Raw genomic sequence first — 25,224 nt, forward strand, 5'->3', positions numbered from 1 at the left:
ATTGGATCTTCTGTGCAAACCCTCTGGATAGTGAGAGCCCCCTCCCTTGACTACTTTTATGCATTTTAATAACACTTTGTTTGTACACTAGGTGTGCAAACAATCCTGTAGTTGACGGTCAAAGGGATGTAGGCTAAAAGCCAAGCCATATGTCACCATGGTTACGCTGCACTGACCCTCAGAGCTCCTGAGCCCAACATTAATGGACTGTGCTTGTCTCTCTTCTTTCACTGTTGGTCAAAATCAAGTCAGACAAGATGGGGAGGACAGTATGTAAAAATATCTTCTGGACTGCAGTTGAAGGAATAGTAGGGCAGATTTTTGTTGCAACTGCAATGGCAGCAAAGTGATATTCTCATGGTTGAGGTTCATTGTAAAAAAAAATTATAAAATATCATTCACCTCCAACCATGTTTTCCATCAACCAATGGAGCTCACTTTGTTATGATCTTCAATTTTTTTGCCAAAAAATGTCAGTGGTAATTATGCCTAAAAAATTTGCGGCAAAGATTATGTGATTGCCGTAGTAGCTCGCTGTGGCGTCGAATTAATGTTCGCTCAGCATGTTGCCATGTTGCCGTTAATTTGGCGCCACAGCGAGCCACTAAGCGCCAATCACATAAACTTTGGCATGAACTGGTACCAGCCTAGTGGACTCCTAGCATCATTGGCGCAAGCCATTACATTCCAGTGGATTCCGATAGGCGGATTGTTTGCGACATTTGGTTCCACTCGGTGGACACGATTGCTTGATGCAAGTGGCACGACAAAGATTTTAAACATTTTGAATTTTTTTTTGCCGCCAAATTAAATTTTTGCCGCCGTTACAGGCCACCACGAGCCAGTTGGGAGGCGGTTTGAGCCACTGCATGCCATTGCATTGGCGCGAACTGGCACCAACTTGCCGGTCTTTGTTTACCTTAAGTCTTTTTATTCATTGAAAGTTTTAGTGTGTATTTACAGTTCATATCTATCACTTCCAAGCGGCATGGCGGTCGAGTGGTTAGCGCACAGACCTCACAGCTAGAAGACCAGGGTTCAATTCCACCCTCGGCCATCTCTGTGTGGAGTTTGCATGTTCTCCCCGTGCATGCGTGGGTTTTCTCCGGGTACTCCGGTTTCCTCCCACATTCCAAAAACATGCTAGGTTAATTGGCGACTCCAAATTGTCCATAGGTATGAATGTGAGTGTGAATGGTTGTTTGTCTATATGTGCCCTGTGATTGGCTGGCGACCAGTCCAGGGTGTACCCCGCCTCTCACCCGAAGACAGCTGGGATAGGCTCCATGCACCCCCGCGACCCTCGTGAGGAAAAGCGGTAGAAAATGAATGAATGAATGAATCTATCACTTCCATCCTGCAGATCAGGGTTGACTGTCCTATAACATACTATGGTGAGTTCTACTTGGTGGTAACATTGTTTTAGAACCCATAATTAGCCTTATGGGACTCATTAGTGTTCATTATACCCTGAGGGATGACAATAGGCTCCATGTCTATCCTTCTATTCTGGTAGAAAAGTGAAGAAAAAACATTTTTACCAATGCACAACACTATAGAAAGAAAACTTGGATATGTTTTAGAGTAGTCGGTATACAGCTTATGGGGCTTTACTCTACCTGGCAACACAAGTGAGTGGCAAAACAACTATGTCTTGCCTACAGTGCACTACAGTACAGTGACTGAGTGCTGGGGAGATGCGGTTCATTGAGGGAAACATGAATTCCAACATGTACTGAGTCCCATGGTTGAGGAACCGGGCCGTGTGGCAGTTTTCCAACACAACAACAAGCCCAAACACACCATCTTCAAAAGAAAGTACAAAACTGAAGGTCACATCTGTCCAGTTTCCCTGACCGCAATAGCTCACCAACCGCTAGAGGGGGAATTTCATGACATCTGGCACAAATGTTGACCCTACTCAAGGATGAACTCTTCAGAACTCGGATGTCAACATCCACTGTTCCTGTTAAAATATCCAATACTCCATGAGTAGCTACTTCATCAAGTCGTACCACAATTGAGCTACTGTTTGACCTCATGACTGCAATAATCGAACACAAAACCTTTGACTTCTTCTGTAAACTTTTTCCATTCGGGATGATATAGATCGAGTGCAATCGGTTTGCCAATTTGCCTGCACATCTCAAGGTTGCGCATTTTGGTTCATCTAATTAGCGTAGTCTCTACACAGTCATGCATGCAAACGCACACTGTGTGGCTCGCTCTCTCCAGATAAGTGCTTGTTCTGATTAGTTTCCTTGTTAATCCCAATTGTGCCTTGTAATCAAGAAAGACCCCAATTCATGAATGTGTGTCTGTATGTGCTCTACATCCTAGTTAAATATAGCAGAGGGCTGATTATTTAATGGCCATTCATTAAATTACTCTTAGGGAGTCTGCTGAGAGGTAGAGAACATTAAAACAAATACAGTCCATGCTTGTTTGTGCGCCATTGCCAACCATTACCATGCCGCATTAAGTGTATGGATAATGGATGAGCGCTGTTTGTCTGGACAAATAAGCCCAATACAAAATGTACAGCTCAGGAATTTGCCTGCCAAAGCATGATTTTTTTTTTCTTCCTAGCTTTGTTTCTGCATTTGTGTTCGCTCAGCTTGCAAATGAGGCGTGCTGCAAAAAAAAAAAAATAATAAAGCTTGCAATGACAAAAACAATGAACAGACTCACCTCATAGTGTGCCGTGCGCTGGGACTCAGAGATGAGCTGGGCATTGCAGATGTTGCAATAACTCTCTGTGAACAAGCCTCCATCCACGATGCCCGCAGACTTCATCTTCATCGGAGACTATACGCAAAAACACACAAAAAAAGAAGTCATTAAAAGTAGAGGGGGAATTGAAATGTCAGTGTATGTTTGAGGTGCATGAGAATCTTTGATTTCAGAAATAGTTTTATTTCAGAATGACACATCTACCATGACACTGTATCCTCCTGGGGATTATTTTAGATGCAGTCTGCAGGAAACAATCATCTCGGGCTTTGTCCTGTGTTGGTACACTGTGTTTTGCAAGTTACTTATTTTCACTATGTGGCCAAATGAATTTCTAGTGTGTTTTCAGTTTTGTGTTTTTCGACTGTGTGTCGTGTCGGTGTGGGACAAGAATGGCTGCGTGCAGAAAGGACATTCAGTTTGCTGATGTTGTTTTAACATTGTTCTGCAGACAGTAGCCTGTTTTGTTTTTGAAATAAAGTTATTGTTGCACCTTGTCATTCTGACAAACTGTGGGTAGATGTTAAAATTCCATCTTTAACCTTAACTCATTCAATCCCAGCCATTCTTCAAAAGACAACCCTTCAGTACCGTCTATTTTAGATGATTTTGACAGATTTTTCAAGGCACACAGAATTAAGATTAAGATTAAGATTAAGATATGCCTTTATATTCGTCCCTCAGTGGGGAAATTTGCATTGCACAGCAGCAAGAGTACAGAGTCAGTTAAGCAGTACAAAATACACAATATAGAAAAATAAACAATATAAACAACCCAAGTATTAACAAAATCAACAGTTTTTCCCAGAGTTATATACAATACAGTATGTAGATAATATGAAACGAGATGAGATATATGACCAGTCTATACACTGAGATCTTGCTAGTGAGTTAATATGAAGCATTATGGAAATACTTCACATAGAACTTAGTATATTGCATTTAGAGCCCTTAATATTGCACATGGAGGTTGATCAGATATTGCAAAGTGAATGGAGTAACTATACTGAATGTAAAAAACAAAGTATTGCACAGATGTACATAGTGGTGTAGAAGTCTATTGGATATATTATTGAATATTGTGTTCTATGGCTATATAAACATGGAACCTACAAAAAGAAGGATTATACTGTTTATAAGGATTATACTCCTGTCTTTCGTCAGAAAAAAAAAGCTGTTTGTACCTCTTTACGTTCTTTAGTAATCATCAGTAGAACATAGGTAAGTTTCACGAAAATATCAGTTCCTGAGTAAAACAGAAGCATAACTTCAAGCATAACTTTCATTTTGACACCATTTTTAAATATTTTGTGACAACTCAAATTTTTAAATGAACAATACCAAAACATAAGCAATACAAAAAGTGTTGTTTTACATAAAAATTTGAATATAACAGGCTGCACAGACTTGAGTGGTTAGCACGCAGACCTCACAGCTGGGAGACCAGGGTTCAATTCCACCCTCGGCCATCTCTGTGTGGAGTTTGCATGTTCTCCCCGTGCATGCGTGGGTTTTCTCCCACATTCCAAAAACATGCTAGGTTAATTGGCGACTCCAAATTGTCCATAGGTATGAATGTGAGTGTGAATGGTTGTTTGTCTATATGTGCCCTGTGATTGGCTGGCGACCAGTCCAGGGTGTACCCCGCCTCTCGCCCGAAGACAGCTGGGATAGGCTCCAGCACCCTCGTGAGGAAAAAGCGGTAGAAAATGAATTAATGAATGAATGAACAAATCACAAATATAACGCTATTTTCACGTGTGGAACTAAACTGAATGCATGGACCAAACACCAGGTTTGACCGTGGCCAGCACGTAGAGGACCTAGGGTAGAGGGGTTCAAGTGTGTCGTACTTATGGAGCAAAGGTTCAAGGATTCATGACACCCGCGTTAACATCAGATACGTTATTTTGCGTACATTGAGATCGGGAGAACCATCATATTGACCGGGCTGTCATGGCTGCGCAAGGTGCATTCATGTCGGAAACACTATACGTCATGCGTCGACGGAAGTAGGAAGACACACAATGTACAGCTTGAGGAGTACTTTAAAGGTGTAGTTTAAACTTATGACACACACACTCCTCCTCTGCCTTGCCCTTGCAACCTGGCAGCATGCAAGGTTGTCCTGTGTGCATACAGAAAATAATTAGCATTTTCTTCCTATGGGCTTTGCATGCTGTCTGCAGGTTAGGAATTCTTCCGGGCCTTATGCGTGTCTCTTGCGATTTTCCCCATTTTTACATGTAGCCATCACGTAGGAGTTCGTGCATTAGGATGTTACACCCGCTAAATATTCCAAAGAGATCTCCAGCAAGATTTGCCACTGAGAAACCAGCCTTGTCAGTTTTGTCCAAGCACTTCAAACCCACCGAGACCTGAGAAGCCCAATGGGGACTGTCATTGTAGATTCCTAACAACCTGGTAGCAGAGGTTCCCTTTGCTATCATAGCGAGTAGCATGGTAAAAAAAACAAAAAAAATGGTTTAATGATGTACTCTGAGCTCCTGTGTTCAATTTTCTACTCTCTTCATTATGTGTGCCCTGCAGTGCTGCACTCTGACAGAGTTAGAGTGAGTAACGGGTCTTTCGGGATTTGGTACAGGAACAGCAACTGCTAAAGTAGATTAGATCTTTGCCCAAGGAAGATCGAGATCCAAGGTGTTTACACGGGCAAAATGATACCTGGCCTAAGATGCGCACGTGAATGCTTTGGGGGTCACCTCCATTGCATTGCAAACATGGTCCGGAGAATCGCTGTTAGTGATGGTATCGGACAAAATTGACTAGCTGACGACAGGTAGAGGAAGTCTTTATGTCATGTCAAGTGTATAATTACTTCTCAGCCATGCACGACAGCATCACATCAGTGCACACACATAAACACACGCATGTGGAGGCTTTCAATTACCTCTTTTCCTCGTGACTTTAGTGCACCATGGACCTTTCAATTAACTGCAGACATGCTGTATAGACACTTCTTGCATTATCTCGCTCAACCCAAAAGACCTTCAAATGCTGGAATTAAATACACATGCAGATACTTCTGAGCTACAGATTTTATGATTACCTTTTTGTGTAAAAAAAAAAAAAAATCAACTCTAATCTAAGCACTAAATTTGATTGATGGCACTCTCACTGTTGGCAGTCTGGATCACACTCAAGCGCACTCGACACTTAAAAGTCGTGCTTGCTTGACTAGCCTTGGGCACGGTCTGTTTGCTCATGCACGAGCACATGTAGACATGCATAAAGTCAATGCAATCTTCACTCCCACCAGATATCAATGACAGCCACTATGCCACACTACCTCAAGAATACACATTTACTCTCATGCTATTCAGTAATATAAACAGTGATATTCACTATGCAATATATACTGTAGCAATTATAATTTCTTCAGGTCCGAACAGCGATAGGTGAATTTCAATATTTATTATATACAATATTTACTAATTATAAACTGAATATTTTGAAAATATATTCATGTCTTTTTAAAAATGATTTTAACATCAGAGCCCTATAGACATTAAATAACATCCCTATAGTCACCGCCATATTCATTCATTCATTCATTTTCTACCGCTCGTCCTCACAAGGGTCACGTAGGGTGCTGGAGCCTATCCCAGCTGTCTTCAGACGAGAGGCGGGGTACACCCTGGACTGGTCGACAGCCAATCAAATGTTTAATAAAATCAATTAAAGAGATACAATCCAAAAAGATTCAGTAACTTTTTAATTATACATAGGTTGCATGTTCCACAAAAGCAAATCACCACTCTAAATAACAGCTGCGGCTGTAGGCAACTTCTTCATTCATTCATGAATTTTCTACTGCTTATCCTCATGAGGGTCGCGGAGGATGCTAGAGCCTATCCCAGCTGTCTTCGAGCGAGAGGCGGGGTACACCCTGGACTGGTCGACAGCCAATCACAGGGCACATATAGACAAACAACCATTCACACTCACATTCATACCTATGGACAATTTGGAGTCGCCAATTAACCTAGCATGTTTTTGGAATGTGGGAGGAAACCGGAATACCCGGAGAAAACCCACGCATGTACGGGGAGAACATGCAAACTCCACACAGAGATGGCCGAGGGTGGAATTGAACTGGGGTGTCCAAGCTGTGAGGTCTGCGTGCTAACCACTCGATCACTGTGCAGCCCACCTTCATATTGTATTACCTTATAAAGTAGACATGATAATCAATAATAAGACATATTCAGCGTTAGCATTGGGAAATCCTTGTTGTTTTAGGATTTCAAACATAATGTGGGTCAATCATCTGGCATTTAAAAAATAATCTGTGTATCATCCAAAAAAAAAAAAAACTCCACGCTCATCCAAATGGTGACTCTGGGTTCAATTTCTTCACCCCCAATTCTATACTGCACCCCAACTTTAGTCCTCCGTAATCAGAAAAATGTGTGGTGTGAAAAAATTAAAAAACCCTTGAGATCTGCCAAGCATACTGTATACCGTTTAAAACCAATTAAAAGGCGGACTGACAGTAGGAATATGTCTTATCTTCCATATATCTATATTACTTGTGAATATTACAAGCGAGGATGTGAGCGGCGGACTAATTAATGGAGTCGATCTGTTGGAGGGATTTGTGGAAAGGCATGACCAACAAAGCGGAACGATGGAGAGAATGATAGCGGAGGAATTAATGAAAGTTGGAGAGAGAGATGGAAAAAATGATAAAGAGAGATGGTCATATGTCACGTATTTATAATTTACAATGATTTAATTCCCGGCAGAACAGACTATGTCAAGGCAAAGTCTGCAATCTCATTTTACTGCAACACTGCCATCACTTTTAGAACCAGCAGGAACTCAAACCTCGGAAAGATTGTCAGGTGAAGCCGAGTGTAAATCTTCAGCTAATCTCTTTGATTCTTTATTCAGAGCTAAGCATTCTGCTAATGGTGTCATTTGCATTTTGTTTTCCCTCAAACGCACTCTTGAGGTCAGCACAAACTGTGGAATCTATCGTGATGGAAATGCAAAGCTATTTTCTCAGTCAGGCTCTGATACACATAGTGATATTTTATAGTTTTATTAGTGATTGCTGAGTCTCAAATGAGGTTGATCAGCCTTATTAGTAACTGTACAGGCGAAGTTTTAGTAATGCAGTAACATTCTGAACAGTCCTACAAGTGGAAAATGTAACTAAAGTAAAATTATTTAGCTTTTGAAAGTGTTTTATAGATAGTAAGCATTGCACAGTTTTTGCCTACAAGTATTCATTTCTACCACTTTTTCCTCACGAGGGTCACGGGGGTGCTGGAGCCGATCCCAGCTGTCTTTGGGCGAGAGGCGGGGTACACCCTGGACTGGTCGCCAGCCAATCACAGGGCACATATAGACAAACAACCATTCACACTCACATTCATACCTATGGACAATTTGCAATCGCCAATTAACCTAGCATGTTTTTGGAATGTGGGAGGAAACCGGAGTCCCCGGAGAAAACCCACGCATGCGCGGAGAGAACATGCAAACTCCACACAGAGATGGCCGAGGGTGGAATTGAACTCGGGTGTCCAAGCTGTGAGGTCTGCGCGCTAACCACTGGACCGTCGTGCCGCCCTGCCTACAAGTATATGTTTCAGAAAAAAATAAATAAAAATATATATAAATATCGAGAGGGGGGTTGCACGGCGGACGAGTGGTTAGCGTGCAGACGTCACAGCTAGGAGACCAGGGTTCAATTCCACCCTCGGCCATCTCTGTGTGTAGTTTGCATGCTCTCCCCGTGCATCCGTGCATCCTTCACATCGAGAGGACTCAGTTGAGGTGGCTCGGGCATCTAGTCCGGATGCCTCCCCGACACCTCCCTGGTGAGGTGTTCTGGCCTGGGAATGCCTTGGTGTCCTCCCGGTGGAGCTGGAGGAGGTGGCCGGGGACCGGGAAGTCTGGGCTTCCCTACTCAGACTGATGCCCCCGCGACCCGGACCCGGATAAGGGGAGGAAAATGGATGGATGGATGGTATTTTAGTTTGCTAGCAGTGCTGTGAAGGAGATTTATTGACGGTTTTAAGCCAATCAGAATGCAGAACAAAATGAACAGGTTCTCCCTTAGCCAACCAGGAGTGACCAGAATACTACATGTGACTCCTTTATCAATATTTTTTGTACTTTTGAGTCATTCTCATCTCACTCATCTCATTACACTTGTACAATAATCATGCTGTAGGGTGGATAAATTGTGAATGTTCACTGACACGGATTTGGGAACAATATTTTAGAAAAATCGGCCATACGTAAGGTCGCGTTGATATTTTTAAACATTGCTGATTACATTTCACTGATGGTTTTAAGAGCGAAAAATTGCCATCTCATATTCAGTCATCTTATATTCCGGTCAATACGGTAATTGGGCCCGTGCAAATTTAAAGCTGACAATGCAGAGTTTAATTGGGGACAAGATATGGACATGATAAAATTGCTTTAAAAAAAAAAAAAAAACAGCCCGAAACTCAAATTAGACACAGCACTGAAAAAAAATAAAACAACTAGCTAGATAAGGATTAGTAGCGGCATTGGAAGGCAAATGGAGGCGCCTGAAGACAGAGTCAACCTTAAGCGGATTCTCTTTTTAAGACCACATCAAGTATTTAACATGAATGTGAACTCTGAGCCTCCTCCCTGAAATCTCAGCCGCTGGCCTATTATTCATTAAAAAGCTGTCACTGCTTCTGGAGGTAGCTTGCATATCTTTCTAATATCTTTCTAATAACCACTCAGTTTTCCACCACCTGAGCTTGGAATATTCATTTAGTTTTTTTTTTTAATTCCTAGTACTTGATAGCTTCTACTAAAGAGAACATCTTGTACAACTAGTAATGTAAATTTTTAACGCAATAGGAGTCACTGATGGTAGTGTACCTTCAATACTGGAGAGTCGGCAGGGCTCTACATTAAATACAAAAATGACTTGCCCATGGGGAATCCTTAAGGTGAGAACTACTTGTCCAAACTTGCCACATGTAAAATGAAAAGACTGCCATAATGATATCATCTCATTTTTGTGGCATCACATAAGAATCTCAAATAAAGATGAAATGATTATCATTTCTTGTTGTTGTTTTCCTACATAGATCATGACTTTGCATGGAAATCTGGATTTATAAGTTGTGCATCACAATGAAACATTATTAAATAGACACATTTGTGTAATAGTAAAGTGTTTTTAATCCAGAAAAAAAATGCTACAATGGTACAAACAATAATTTGTGAAGCAAAAGTGAGAAAAATCCACAGAGAAATGGAAGCACTAGATTTTGTAGTTTGTGCAAAAATCAGCACTTGGTATTGGATCTAATGGGTGGTGTTTCATTGTGACCACTTCAAATTGTCACAGCAATGTGATTCACTCACCTGTGCCATCATTTTTGCTGCCGCTAATAAAATACTTGTTTAGGAGGCACTGGTTCATCACTTTTTGCTGTTTTCCTTCACAAGTTGTTGAAGAATTAGACCATTGTTGGCAGGGACGCCATGATAGATGTTTTCCTAGTCAAACCATCGCTGATTGGTTGATCGCGAACAAGAACGGGGTGTGGATAAAACGTAGACTGCGGACCACAGTCTAAATAAACAATTCTGATTGGTCCATTTCAAGATTTGCAAGGATTGGTTTGCAAATTACCACCGGAATTACGCAGCCCGTGTTTTACCAACACCCAACAAGAACCGCTTTTAAAAAAAACCCTTTGCACTTGCCCGACGGGAATATCACTGATTGGATTTACTTGCCCAAATTTTGTTTTAACTTGCCATTGGTACATCGTTATTGTCGAGTCCTGGTCGGCGTATACTCTAATATCAGGCAAAGATTGCTGTGAAGTGGACTGAGACACCTTAGTCTCTTTCTTTCACAGTTACTGTAGTTTCTCTTTAGTTTCAACTAAAGAGCTGCTTTGATAGACCTGTCAAATTATGCGCCCAGACAATGAAATATTGACCCCAGCCTGTGAGCCAATGACCTGTTTAATGACTCACTCGTGGGACCAACAAGAGGGGGGGAGAGCCTTGCAAGCTTGATAATATGAAACCTCATCCATTGCAAAGGCACTCGACTGTGCCTCTTTGATGGTTGACATCACAAGTAGCTCAGTATCTCGCTACCCTTCCAAATGTGTGCACCGAGATGAACACACCCTCTCCCTTTTGCACAGAAGCAATCAAAGGCTCTAAAGCTGAGTCTAAAAAAAGTCTTCAAAGGAATCCAAAAGCTAATTCATTGCATTTGCACAGCGGCAACTCTCTTTGTGCTAAATACAGAAGGCTGCAAACACAATGCAAACACAACAGGGTACAAACAGATGTGTGCACAATAAAGAGACAATGTAAGAACCAAAGTAGCTGACACAGAAACAGTATTCCATGCTCTTGTTCAAGAAAAAAAAACTGCAGTATTTTGGCACTTCTGTGGTCTGCTTATATGAGAGAAATTGTAACCCATGTCAACATCTGAGCTTGAGTATGTACAGGGTCAGGCAAAATCATCTGACACATTTGTAGATTAAATAAAAGGCAAATAAAGCAAAGAAACTAAACAGGGTTTTTAGTTTTAAAAAGAACATTCATTCATTTTCTACCGCTTATCCTCACGAGGGTCACTGGGGATGCTGGCAAGAAGTGGGGTACACCCTGGACCAGCCAATCACAGGGCACATATAGACAAACAACCATTCACACTCACATTCATACCGATGAACAATTTGGAGTCACCAATTAACCTAGCATGTTTTTGGAATGTGGGAAGAAACTGGAATACCCGGAGAAAACCCACGCATGCACGGGGAGAACATGCAAACTCCACACAGAGATGGCCGAGAGTGGGATTGAACTCCGGTCTCCTAGCTGCGAGGTCTGCGCGCTAACCACTCGACCGCCGTGCAGACCAAAAAAATACATATAATGCCATTTTGCTTTGTTTCTTTATAATGTCATTGTTTTTTGTTTCTTTTTCAGTTGCTGTCATGAATTGGACTGGTTAGCATCACGCTAAACATTTATCAAAACAAATCTGTAACTGCAACACAACGAGCGTTCCGTTTGCACTTCAATCTTGGTAGACATGATCCTGTACCAGCTTCAAACACTATCTTGTTATGGGTTGCCAACTTCAGAGCTACTGGATCTGCATTGAAACGAAAATCAATTAAATTTTTAAAACATAATGAAACAGAATGGCATTATATCTACTTTTCGAAAAACACGTTTTTGTTACTTTACTTTATTTGCCTTTTATTTAATCTAACCTTCTAACTCAGTCAACATGTATTCCTGCGTAGTGCTCTAGCTTGCTGACTGACTGACTGACTGACTGACAGACGCTGTTCATCCAATCACTGAGTAGCTAACCAGAACCAGAGTACATCCTCACTATACCATTTGTTGGTCCCTGTTGAAGATGCAGACATTTGGTGGTCTACCAATACTATTGAATGGCTTGTCATTCACTCTTCATGCATTCTTTGGCCAGTGAGTGTTGGTCATGATGTCAATCAGTGCTGCAATGTCAATGTCAATGTCAATGTCAATGATGTCAATCAGTGTCTGTGGCATAACCAATATCGTTGATATGTGTCTCTGTGGGCACTGTTATTGTTAAAGTCGTTAAAGTCTGTTACAGTAAACCTCGGATATATCGGATTCAATTGTTCCCACTGGTTTTGTCCGATATAAGCAAAATCCGTTATATGCGTACACCGTAAAATGTCCGTTTTACGCATATATCGGATTTATAGCCGGTATATGCGTAAATCGGATTTTATCCGTTATAAAAAGGCACTTCCTTGACTATGTTTCCAATGTACCTGGACGCGCAGGTAACGCTGCAAACGCTGCAAATGACGTCGTATAGCGGCCTGTCATGATTCGGCGAATCGGAGCGCCACGATGCGGCCATCCGATATATGCGAGGGAAATTTAATGGAAATGCATTGGAACGGGACTGGAGATTTTGTCCGAAATAGGCGAAATCCGTTATAAAAAATCTGATATATGCAATGAATTTTTATTGGAAATGCATTACAGAAAAATTGGTTCTTTTTTATCTGTCAGTTGTGAGCAAATTTCCGATATATCCGAGTCGGATATATCCGAGGTTTACTGTATTATTAAAGTCGTGGTACATTAATTTATCCCAACTCAAAAGTCACAAATTTCCAACTTCCCAACAATTATGTGAAATGCATGATATGTTACAGTTCTACAGTATAATTCATCGTTCATTTGGCAATCCATGCGCCACTCCAATTAACAACGCTATTCGTAACCACGGCAACTCTTACTGTTCCTCTTTGCATTGTTTGTTTTGTCCCACATTCTGCCATCACAACCTGAACCATCTGCCTTTGCATATCTCCTCCCTCCGCTCGCCTCTTCCTGTGCTGTAAATATGGCCTCAAGTGCAGGGATTATTCATGAGAGATACGTTGTAGCCTAAACTTATCTACTCTAAAGAAAGAAAAGCCGATAAGCTAGTGTATCGTCCACCTCACCACTGCAATGGATTACACTGCATCTTGAATTGAATGAAACGCTCTTTCATTCTCCGTTTCAAATTATTCATGATATTTGACATGCGGATGTACAGTATGTGTACTTATTCCGATTTAAAGTCAGTTCATCTCCTCTATCAGTTAAGTGACAAGAGTTGGCTTGCAGAGCTGTGGCGGAAGAAGCGTAAATTCAGGGAAATAATTTTCTTGCAGCAAATGATAGCTTCAGTCCAGGATTATTTCTGACCTAGTGATTAAAATTTAAATAGGTATTATATTGAACCAGTGTTACATTATACTAACTTGGAGATATTGCATTGTAATATATATTTTTTTTTAATCAAACACTTTTAAGGCTCCTGGAGACGTATTGTGTATCGTTGTCAATTACATTTAAACGTAAAATTTCACAATCTTCTCCTTTCAGAAGGTGCTGAGGTCATTAATAGTTAATGGCATTAACGACAGATCGACTGCTTGGGGCTACAATATGGGCTCATTAGAGGGTGACTGAAGACTATTATCCTTTGGGAAAATAAGTTGCGATTTCCGCTTCAGCCTTTGCCTCCCTGTGTGTTTTGTAACACACTGATCAATGGGGGGTAGACGACATCCAGCTTGGAAGTTCCAATGGCGGGGCTGTAATGTGGCTGTAACATATGGGGACAATGCTGGATGGCAACAAAAACTGCCGGGGTCTCCATTTTCCATTAACGAATGATCGCTCTCTTTAGAGTGTAACTTTGCAGGAAATTATAAACTACTTTTTTTCACTCACGTTTAATATCACATCTGTATTGAAACTCCAAGTGCAGTTTGATTACCCAACAAAAGTAAGAGGGGGAAAAGCAATAAAAAAATCTATAGAAAAGAAATGCAAGCTAGCAGTCTCAGTGTAATATCACCATATACTCACTTTGATGGGCAGTAAATGAACTAAATCCAATACTTTCATTAATGTAATTCCCTAAACACTGAGTAAAAAGTCACTGTGAGCAATCTTTCAAACTTATTGAAAAAGCTTCCCTATGAGGCTTTCAGGTGCACACAATGTCTAAACGCTGAGTTAAGAATGAAGTAAAATAATGAAGTATGTTCTTTAATTGGAAATGATTGCATCAGTGAGTGGCAATACAACAATTTCTCTACGCTCTCATTTGGAAAAAAAAAAAAAAAAAAAAAAAGATCTTGGTACTGTGTAATTTATTTGACAGCCTCCTACTTCTTTCAAGCGTACTCAACTAAAAAGCTCTATGTAAGCATATATAAATAGTATCGGTGTGAAGTGGCTGACAGCTAATGAAACACTGTGGTCCAGACAAGACACGCCCACTTGTGTCCTTGTGGGATCAACTGTCAATCACCAGATTCCTTCTTATTACAATATATGTGTGTTGTATGCATGGGTGTTTATTAGTGTGACATTTTTATACACATTTACCAGGTTACATATAAGTTATACTTATAGTTATATTAATAACATTGCAATTTGTATCACGATTCGAGGATGATATTGGTTCATTTAAAGCGATACAATCCAAAACGATTCAATAACTTTTTAGTTATCCATAGAGAGCCTACCGTGCTTAAATCCAATGCTGTATTTCCTAGCATCGATTCAATCTATTGATTACATGTTATATGCCATCAGGATTGGAAACCGATCAATGTGGTTGGATCATAAGAATATAAATCGATGTAGTGTTATAGTTATATAGATATACAGATATACTGTATAAGATTATTATAATAAGTCGTAAGCATTCCACTGGAAAAATTCTCATTTAAGATCAACATTTCAGTAATATTGATAAACCGTTAACCATTAGCTGCGGCTGTAGGCAACTTCTTCATTCATTCATTTTCTATCACTTATCCTCACGAGGGTCGCTGTGGGGGTGCTGGAACCTATCCCAGCTGTCTTCGGGCAAGAGGCGGGGTACACCCTGGACTGGTCGCCAGCCAATCACAGGGCACATATAGACAAACAACCATTCACACTCACATTCATACCTATGGACAATTTGGAGTCGCCAATTAACCTAGCATGTTTTTGGAATGTGGGAGGAAACCGGAGTACCCGGAGAAAACCCACGCATGCACGGGGAGAACATGCAAACTCCACACAGAGATGGCCGATGGTGGAATTGAACTCGGGTCTTCTATGCTATGAGGCCTGCGCGCTAACTGCTCGGTCGCCATGCAGCCTAGGCAACTTTTTTTTATTTGTATTAACGCTAAACAAAACACGGCAGTCAATGTATGTGAAGTACATTGAAAAGTTGGTTAGCATACGCCCCTGGTTAGCGTGTTTTTCATCAAATTCCCACCAAAATTTCACCTCGGTTCACATACATTTTTCAGTTTTCAATATGTCACACAAGTCGGCGTGTTATTAGTGTGTCCACCTGTGTTTGTAAAGTATTTTTTTCATTTTGTTAGCATTTCATGCTAGCTGAACACTTTGCTTATTACTGCTATTACCTGTTGCTGCTGTGTTGCGCATTTCTTATTACTAAATCACAATGTGGTCAAAGAGAACTGCAATTTCTGTCTGACTTTCTCATGCACTCCAAATCATGATTAAAGTGTTGAAAACTCAAAATAAATGACTTCACATTTCAGCCTCTCTCCATATTATTACCTTCTTCCAATTAATGTATTTTTGGTTGTCTTTTACCCCCCAGTAAGTCTGTTGCACACGGATGCAATCAATGTCACCCATGGCAATTACAAAAACAAGGAACAACAGACTTTGTCGAACACTGAAAAGCTCAAATTGAAGACTCCTTAAAGGATATCAATGAAGCTCAAGAAAAAAAAATCCAATAAACCAATTTCGGACATCTACAATGGAAACTGTTGCTCCTTAATCTTGCCTGCTGTGTCATTTGATTAACAGATTCTTCACACATCGACTTTATACAAATATCAGTCCACTATGTTGATGCAAATTCTGACCTGGGGGGGAATCCACTATTGATATGTATGACCTTAACGTCATACTGTGAACAGAGCATCCCACTCACATCGGAGTGGATTTAATAGGGCAAGACCTTGCAGTACCTATGCGTCCATAAATAACAACCCTGAGGCAAATAAGTATTTGATCTTCATTCCGGCTTTCACAGACCAGTTAGACATTCCTAATCAACTTGTTAACTGAATTGGGAGCGCGATCAATCACTAATAACGCTTACAAATTGCATGTATGAAAGACAGGTTCCAAACTGCTTCCAAAGAGCTCTCTCACGACCTCAGAGACAGGATTGTTGACCCGCACCAATCTGGAATGGACTACAAAAACATTAACAGGATGCTGGGTATTAAAGTAAAAACAGCCTGACTCTGGAAGTGACTTTGATATTATTTCCTATGGGATCATTTGTCTTGAAAAGCAAACAAATTGCACCTTAGAGCAGGGGTCTCAAACTAAATTTACTTGGGGGCCACTGGAGCTCGGGTCTGGGTGAGACTGGGCCGCATCAGGTTTTCAAAAAAAAAAAAAAAACGCATTTATTAAAAACAAAAAAAATTTAAAAACTTCGCCTCGGTTCCAATTTTCTACAATAAAAGCTCTGATAAAACATTCCACTGTTCTCAAATATCTTAATTTTTATTTTTCTACACAAAATAAGATGAAAAATAAATAAACAAATCAAGAATAAAGAAAATCAATCAGTAATGAATAAATAAATATAATAATAATAAAACGGCAAATAATAAAAACTTAAGAAACCACATATAGTTGGTGGGTAGACAAATTATTTTTTTTCAGATTAAAATTAACAAAGCCTTATTAGAGCCCTGTAGACATGACAAAACACGACTATAGTCACATTTATACTCTTTTTATTTACAACATATTGCGCAACTGCAGGGTCTTGAGACACATGCTAACTCGCAAACTAGAGAGCTAGCGACCTAAACGGTAGCCTTCAAGTTATTTCCTTTAAACTTAACTAGTCAAAAACGTACCACTTCCACACGGATAAGGAGGATAACTATTAACATTTATTTAACCTTTAACATGAACATTAATCAAAACGATCCTATCAAACTTGTGCGGGCCGCACTAACATTAAACTTTCATATCAAGGCGGGGGCCTCAAACTAGTGTCCTGCGGGCCACATTTGGCCCGCGGGCCGCATGTTTGAGACCCCTGCCTTAGAGGCTCCGCTGTGCAACTAACTTCGATTTGAAACAAATCCCATTTGGAAGTTCACTTTATGTACATTTTGGAGAACTTCCCGCCTTCTTCTTGGCCCTGCACCCTGACGCTGTGAGCGCTGACAAAAATGTCAGTGTGTCATCCCTTCCAAGCGAGTGCATGTCAGGGTTGTCTGACATTTTAAGGTAGCATGTCACTCATGTAAACCAGGAGCTGATTTTTTTTTTTTAATACACATCTGATGAGAGTATTTTGGTGCCTCATTCCCTAATGTACCCACAATATCCCTTGGTTCAATTCTCACTAGCTGGCAGCAGGCCAGTTTCCGAACATGGTTATGGAGGAAAAGAAAATTGATTTCTAAAGAGCTCTGTCTGCTCTGCCCGGATATGAAATATGCAACCTGTTATTAGTCTATCAATGATATTAACATTACATGACAGGCTTGTCCAGATATATATTAAAGATGCTTCAGGTTTATCCCGCAGCGAGGTACATGAATAATGACATGCTAACATTTAAGTCAACTAATCATTATCACAGCAACACAATTATGATGATATCTGCTGTGTTTGTCCGTGAGAAAGAGACCTACATCGACTTGGCACCCGCAGCAGATACAATATTGTAATCCTGTAGACAAGCACAGCAGGAGGCTCCATATTGCTTATTATGCGTCTATTAATGAACGTAGACCGAGAAAGGTCAAATGGCTCGCATGCTAACACGCACACACACACACACACGCTGATCCTCCAGATGCACCCGTGTAAAGACTAGCACGCACACAGTCAGCAGAAAGGTTACGGCATACGGTGCCTATGTGAGAAAAAGGATATTTGAAGACGATGGGCTGCCTGTTGCCATGGAGCAGCCAGACACACACTGACACACACACGGCATACACACTCAATCAATAAATCCTTCCATTAAAAAAAAAAAAGATTACAAATAGCCGACACTGTTTTAGCATTTATAATTCAGTGGTTGTGTTGATGATATTTATAAATTGAAGAAAACTGGTTTATACAGTTTGTGAAAAGCAAGAAAATTTGGAATGTTAATTGTTAATTGTTGAACCTAAACAACAATGGCGGAGGGCAGCGCTGATTCATTTTTTATGGGTCAAAATAACATTAGTATAAAGCTAAAGGAATATTATTATAGTATGAAAAATTTTAATTACTTCTCCATTAAAATAAAATAAAATAAAATAAAATAAAATAAAATAAAATAAAATAAAATAAAATAAAATAAAATAAAATAAAAATATTAAAAATATATAAAACACATAATATCCTGAAATGATTAATAAAAGTAATTATTTGTGTAGTGATCGATTCATATGACCTATTTAATGAAAATGTACTCCACATAATTTATTATTATTGGATGGCATTGTTTTGTTTTATTTAAATTTGTATGTATTTAATATAATTCTTAACTATTTGATAGTTCTTTTGTTGTTTTTTTTATTTAAAGGGGTGGAGTTGTTGGCGACATTGCCATCTACTGCCCCGGCATGCACATTACACCATTTTTTAGTTCCCCTCCTTCCTTTTCTACCGCTTTTTCCTCACGAGGGTCGCGGGGGTGCTGGAGCCTATCCCAGCTGTCTTCGAGCAAGAGGCGGGGTACACCCTGGACTGATCGCCAGCCAATCACAGGGCACATATAGACAAACAACCATTCACACTCACATTCATACCATTTTTACTTAAAATATGTTAATTTTATTTCTACAGCACCAATTTGCAACTGATTTTATTTCAAGTCACTTTAAATATGGAGCGGCTCTGGAATCATGTTGCTCATACAAAGAAAGAAAAGCCTGTACACACAACGGTAAGAAAGAAACCAAGACTCAATGTCCCATTTTCTATTCAGCAGTTGTGTCATGGCTGCTAAACTTCCCATAAACTGTGATGTCCTTCTGTGGATACAAACTAATAAAGACTGAATCAGTTTTCTGTGTGGAGTTTTCTCCGGGTACTCCGGTTTCCTCCCACATTCCAAAAACATGCTAGGTTAATTAGCGACTCCAAATTGTCCATAGGTATGAATGTGAGTGTGAATGGTTGTTTGTCTATATGTGCCCTGTGATTGGCTGGCGAACAGTCCAGGGTGTACCCCGCCTCTCGCCTGAAGTCAGCTGGGATAGGCTCCAGTATACGCCCGTGATAGGGATAAGCGGTATAGAAAATAATGGATAGATACTAAATGAAACACCAGCGCCTCTGCTGGTTGCAGTCAAGTAGTGCAGTCCATTTTACTTCAAGATTAATCAACAATCAGTTCCACAAATTGACATCAACTCATGGATTGGTATGCCCATCCCAAACACTAAGTCCATGTTTATGTGTGTGTGAGGGCTTCATTTCTGTGCACAGAAGGAAAGCCAGCACTTTTCAAGAGCATGGCTTCCCCACTAATCCCTTCAGGGCTGGGTAAATTATGCCAGTTGGTTAATCAGATTCTCCCCCACTTGCACTTCACCACCTCGTGAGAGACAGACAGCGGCACAGCAAAATGGACTACTTCTAGGTGGCTCACAGCTCTTCTATATTACGTACGCGCTAATGAACGGCTTTTATTTTTTTATTTTTTCCAATTTGCTCCGTGCGACTTGTCAACTTGCATTCTCTTACATGCTTTGCAAATGTGCAAGGCAGAAACACAAGCCGGTCGCTTTGACACACGATATTTGTCAAGCTGCAGATTTTTGTGACAATCAGCATCTTGCACAAGGGTTTTGCTTTGGATAGCGGCCACCATGAGTTAGTGACTCTTCAACATTAGATTTAAGTTATATATTACCTTCTAATTCTAATGATTTACCTGTACAGTAATCCCTCCTTCATCACGTTAATTGGTTCCAGACCCAACCGTGATAAGTGAATTTCTGTGAAGTACAATTCTTTGTTTTTTGGAGATCTTGTGACAAATAAAAAGCAGAATTCACTTGACTAAGATGCATCACACATTGTCTGAACCCTAACGACTCAATACAAAGTATGCATGCCAAAGCAAAACGAGTCAACATGTACTGAGTTTACCTTTTTGACCCCCAAATGGAGCATTTTATTCATTCATTCATTGATTTTCTACCGCTTTTTCCTCACGAGGGTCGCAGGGGGTGCTGGAGCCCATCCCAGCTGTCTTCGGGCGAGAGACCCTGGACTGGTCGCCAGCCAATCACAGGGCACATATAGACAAACAACCATTCACACTCACATTCATACCTATGGACAATTTGGAGTCGCCAATTAACCTAGCATGTTTTTGGAATGTGGGAGGAAACCGGAGTACCCGGAGAAAACCCACGCATGCACGGGGAGAACATGCAAACTCCACACAGAGATGACCGAGGGTGGAATTGAACCCTGGTCTCCTAGCTGTGAGGTCTGCGTGCTAACCACTAGACCGCCGTGCTGCCCTAGAGCATTTTATATGTGCTTTAATTAAAAAATTACCATTAGTGATGTCAAAAAGTGCTAATCATTCAATTTAAATATTGATTATGTAATCATAAAGTTGAGACAATGCAGTATTATGGAAGGGAACAATAATTAATTAATCAATTGCACTTTTTTGCAATTAATTCACAATTCTTGTGTGAAACATGAACATATAATTTGTTCCCTTTACTGTGCATTATAACACGTGAAACTAAGTTAATATGAGCAAGCTAACAATGCTGTCATTTGGATACACCTATTTTGACTATAAAGGTTGAACATTGCATCGTTTGATAACCATGCTGTGATCATGCATTAACAAGTACACTGATAATAACATGTAATAGTTGCAGTATCTTGTCGTATTTTGATGATTTAAAATACTACCGAAACATTTTTTCGAGGCGTAAGCTTGTGCTACTTCCGTCAACAACAGCAGCATAGATACAGCCACAACACTTACAATAGTCGCTCTCCTTGGGATGGCCGTGTCTTCCAGCACAAGTCCTCAGGTAAATAATGCTGATGGCAAACAAGCATCTTGTTGAGTCTCTGTAGTGAAATTAAGAGCTAGGTATCCACTCACGTTGTGTTAGTCCACCAGATAAAAATATTTTTCCATGTTAGCTGCTACAATAATACAATTATTGTACAGTAAACCTCAGCTATATCGGACTCGGATATATCGGAAATTCGCTCACAACGGACAGATAAAAAAGAACCAATTTTTCTGTAATGCATTTCCAATAAAAATTCATTGCATATATCGGATTTTTTATAACGGATTTCGCCTATTTCGGACAAAATCTCCAGTCCCGTTCCAATGCATTTCCATTAAATTTCCCTCGCATATATCGGATGGCCGCATCGTGGCGCTCCGATTCGCCGAATCGTGACAGGCCGCTATACGACGTCATTTGCAGCGTCCGGGTACATTGGAAACATAGTCAAGGAAGTGCCTTTTTATAACGGATAAAATCCGATTTACGCATATACCGGATATAAATCCGATATATGCGTAAAACGGACATTTTCCGGTATACGCATATAATGGATTTCGCTTATATCGGACAAAACCAGTGGGAACAATTGAATCCGATATATCTGAGGTTTACTGTAGCTTGGTTAATATACAAGTCAGTTATGTAAATGGAACACTGTTGGTAAGTTTTTTTGTGAGGGCTTTAGCATCAAAATATATATTTCCCATGACGGTTGTTGTTAGCTAGCTCATATTAACTCGCTTTTTCACAATGGAATGCACAGTAAAGGAAAAGAAAGGTGTGCTCATGTTTCACATAAGGATTGTGAATATTCGTCAAAATTCCCCCCAAAATGTGCAGTTCCCCTTTAAGAGTTTGTTTGTTTTTTGGAATATTCATAGCTTGATATAACTGAGGCATGATGGAGTGCATTACTTGGCTCCGACCAGCAGAGGCGCTGTTGATTCAAGTAGACAACATGATATCAGCTGAGTGAATAAAGCTACATCCACACTATGGAGCAGCACTATTCTGGATAATAATGTCATGTAAACAGGAGTTCAGTACATTCAGAATATTCCATGATGCCATGAGCTAAAGTATAGTTCAGTTTTAATGGCTCAACACCACAATTCTGACAAGGTGAGATCAATAACAGTTTCTACAAACAGACAGCGAGTCCTTGGCTTAGCCTAGACAATTCAAGGCTACAGTAGATAGCTAAGGGAATACAGCGGGTTAATAAAATGTCTTTTTTTTTACAATAGAAGTGATTGCTGCTTCTGAGGATATAAATAAGCTCAATTGTTTGACCCTGTGCTACTTCATTACAATGATCCTATGTGAATGATATTTAGAGATAGTGTGTGTGTGTGTGCGTGTTTGTGTGCATGTGTGATAGCAACCCAAGTGACAGGCAGACAAGAGCAGCGAAAGGCTATAAACTGGTATCACACCCTCACAGACACGCAAAAGGGAGCAGACTGGACGCTCCTCCCAAAGTGAAACATTCATGCAATTAAAGCCATTTAGTGAGACGGATCAGTTCTTCCAACATGCTTCTTATTGTAGAGGAGCCAAAGTAAATATTCATTTTGAATGCGCAATGTTGTTTTATAGCATACCCGTAGCGGAGGTTACGCGTATGTGTTGAATTCTTCTTCCTTGAAATGGGCCATTTTAGTGCATTGTTTTCATTGTTTTTCCTGCATCATGACTTCCTGTCTTAAAGGCCCTGCCCTCTTTCCGCTCCGACGTGCAAGCCATGCCCCGTGTAACACACACAAAATGCATTATTTACGTTTGTTGTCAAATAATGATAGCGGTTTGGCAAAGTTTAGCTACTAGTGTTAATCGTCATTGAATAAATAGCCTGTCATAACTCACAATGACTCCAATCTTCTATCATTTCTCTGCATACACCGCTTGTGTGTATTTGTACCGACATGTACATCAAATTGTTATGTTTTAGGTACAAATGTTTGTGTTTTAACATGACCGAAATACCCAAAAGTCAACATTTTTGTCATATTGCTCATATCCATGCATATATAATCCAAAATATGCACTCACTCACAACCCCTTGTGCATTAAACTTAATGTTGCACACACACATACACACACATTTACACAAAGCATGCTTGCAAAAGCTCCATTGAAAGATCAGCTTATTTAAGATACAACTGTGCTTATCTCTTATTCATATGGGAATAAAAATAACAAAAACACTGATAAAATCAAAATTTCAGCTCAGTTCACTTGAGGCAAATTTCCACATATTGTGCAGTACTTGCATGTATTATGGTGATGCAAGAACTTCATAGAAATATTGATTTATTTAAGCTACGGTCAACTTATTTAAGACCCAACAAACATTCAGAAATGCAGCCTTACTTTATGTTGCACACATTTATCATTGCACTAAAATTAATATATCTGCAATATGTCTGCTCCTGCATATGCTCCTGTGCAATACTATGTGTATATTATGGATATCTTGTATATATCTTGTATATATCTTGTTAAATTGTCTTTTTTTACTCTACTTTTATATACTTTTTTTTTAACTTGACTACTGCACTGAAAGGAGAAGCTCTCCAATCTTGTTGTACATCTTGTATAATGAAAAATAAAGGCCATTCCATTCCATTTAAAGACATATTAATTCATAGAAGTGACTTGTTTATCAATTTCAAGACTTCCATTGCAAAACTGACTTATTTTAGGCACAAAAAGTCAACATTTCAGCTGGTTTTAATTTGCCTGTTTATGCAAATAGTGTGTGAAATGTGTACCAATACTCTTAAAGTTACTTTATGCTGCAGAAGCATGCAAGAACTCCATAAAAAACATAGCGTCAATGGCGCCACAGCAGTCATCTGTCATTAGTGCAAATATTCACCAAACTCTTAATTATTATTATGATGATAAGTTGCGGGTTCACGTCTCACCTTGCAGAGGTGACTCGTCTCTTCAAAACCGACAACCATTCGCCAGCCGAATGTCTTCAACCCCTGCAGCTGCACCGTACAATCCGTCAACTCTGTCCCGGGATTAACCGCTCAAAAATACTTTTATTGTTCCTTCTCAGTCCTCCTCCTTCTCCTCCTCCTCCTCGGTATCACTTCCACACACACACTACACACGCCTCTTGTTGCACGGTAGCGACGCGTGTCCTCTAGCGGCTCCTCTCTGCCGTGTGGCGCGGAGGCAAGAAGCGCAGCACCGTGGACATAATCCGCTGCTAGGACACGCTCCGTGGACGGGGGAGAAAAGAGACTGGGAAGATATCCCGGCACTAAAGAGGGACGAGGAAGAGGAGGAGGAGGAGGAGGAGGCAGATGATGGTGATGGTGATGATGAGGATGATGATGCTGTGCGCAGCATTCAGTGGGATGAATGAAAAGACAGAGTGCTCGCCACTCGTGTACAAGTGTGCGTGTGCGTGTGCGTGGACGTTGGATGCAGGAGCTGCACAGTGAGTGGGAGCACCGGGCGAGCTCGTGGGTTAGTGCACCCACACTGATATTAGATGGATTATATAAAATGATAACACAGCGTGGATGTGTTTTTTTTTTTCTCCTTTTGGCTCACAGTGACTCATAGTAGTGCACACCTCACTGCACATGCACTGCTCCACTATGTCAACTTGACACACTGTGACCACAGGTTCGATGCCCTTATTGAACACCTGTCAATTTGAGTTATCATGAGGAACCATATCATGAAAATATGTCAAAAGTCATTTTACACTTGTATGAGTTATGGATTACATATTTTTATCATGTACTTTAGTACTTTAGGTCTCAGTGGTGCCACAATAGTGTATAGGACGTGTGTTAGCATCCTTGAT

At 40.3% G+C, this 25,224-nt stretch overlaps 1 protein-coding gene across 2 annotated transcripts in view; it reads right to left on the reverse strand.

Moving 5' to 3' along the window:
• Positions 1-24,735, reverse strand: part of zgc:171482 (zinc finger protein) — a 77,269-nt gene extending 52,534 nt beyond the window's left edge. For both annotated transcript variants that reach the window (XR_009120358.1, XM_058058370.1), the window contains exons 1-2: positions 24,323-24,735; positions 2,692-2,808 (exon numbers count right to left, since the gene is read on the reverse strand). Coding sequence is in view for 1 of the 2 variants with exons in the window: in XM_058058370.1 (XP_057914353.1) it covers positions 2,692-2,808; positions 24,323-24,361 (156 nt within the window). In the remaining variant the exon portion in view is untranslated. The remainder of the gene's footprint in view (positions 1-2,691; positions 2,809-24,322) is intronic.
• Between the last annotated feature and the right edge of the window lie 489 nt (positions 24,736-25,224).

The sequence above is a fragment of the Doryrhamphus excisus genome, chromosome 20 (genome assembly GCF_030265055.1).
Source record: "Doryrhamphus excisus isolate RoL2022-K1 chromosome 20, RoL_Dexc_1.0, whole genome shotgun sequence".
In the NCBI taxonomy this organism is placed as follows: domain Eukaryota; kingdom Metazoa; phylum Chordata; class Actinopteri; order Syngnathiformes; family Syngnathidae; genus Doryrhamphus; species Doryrhamphus excisus.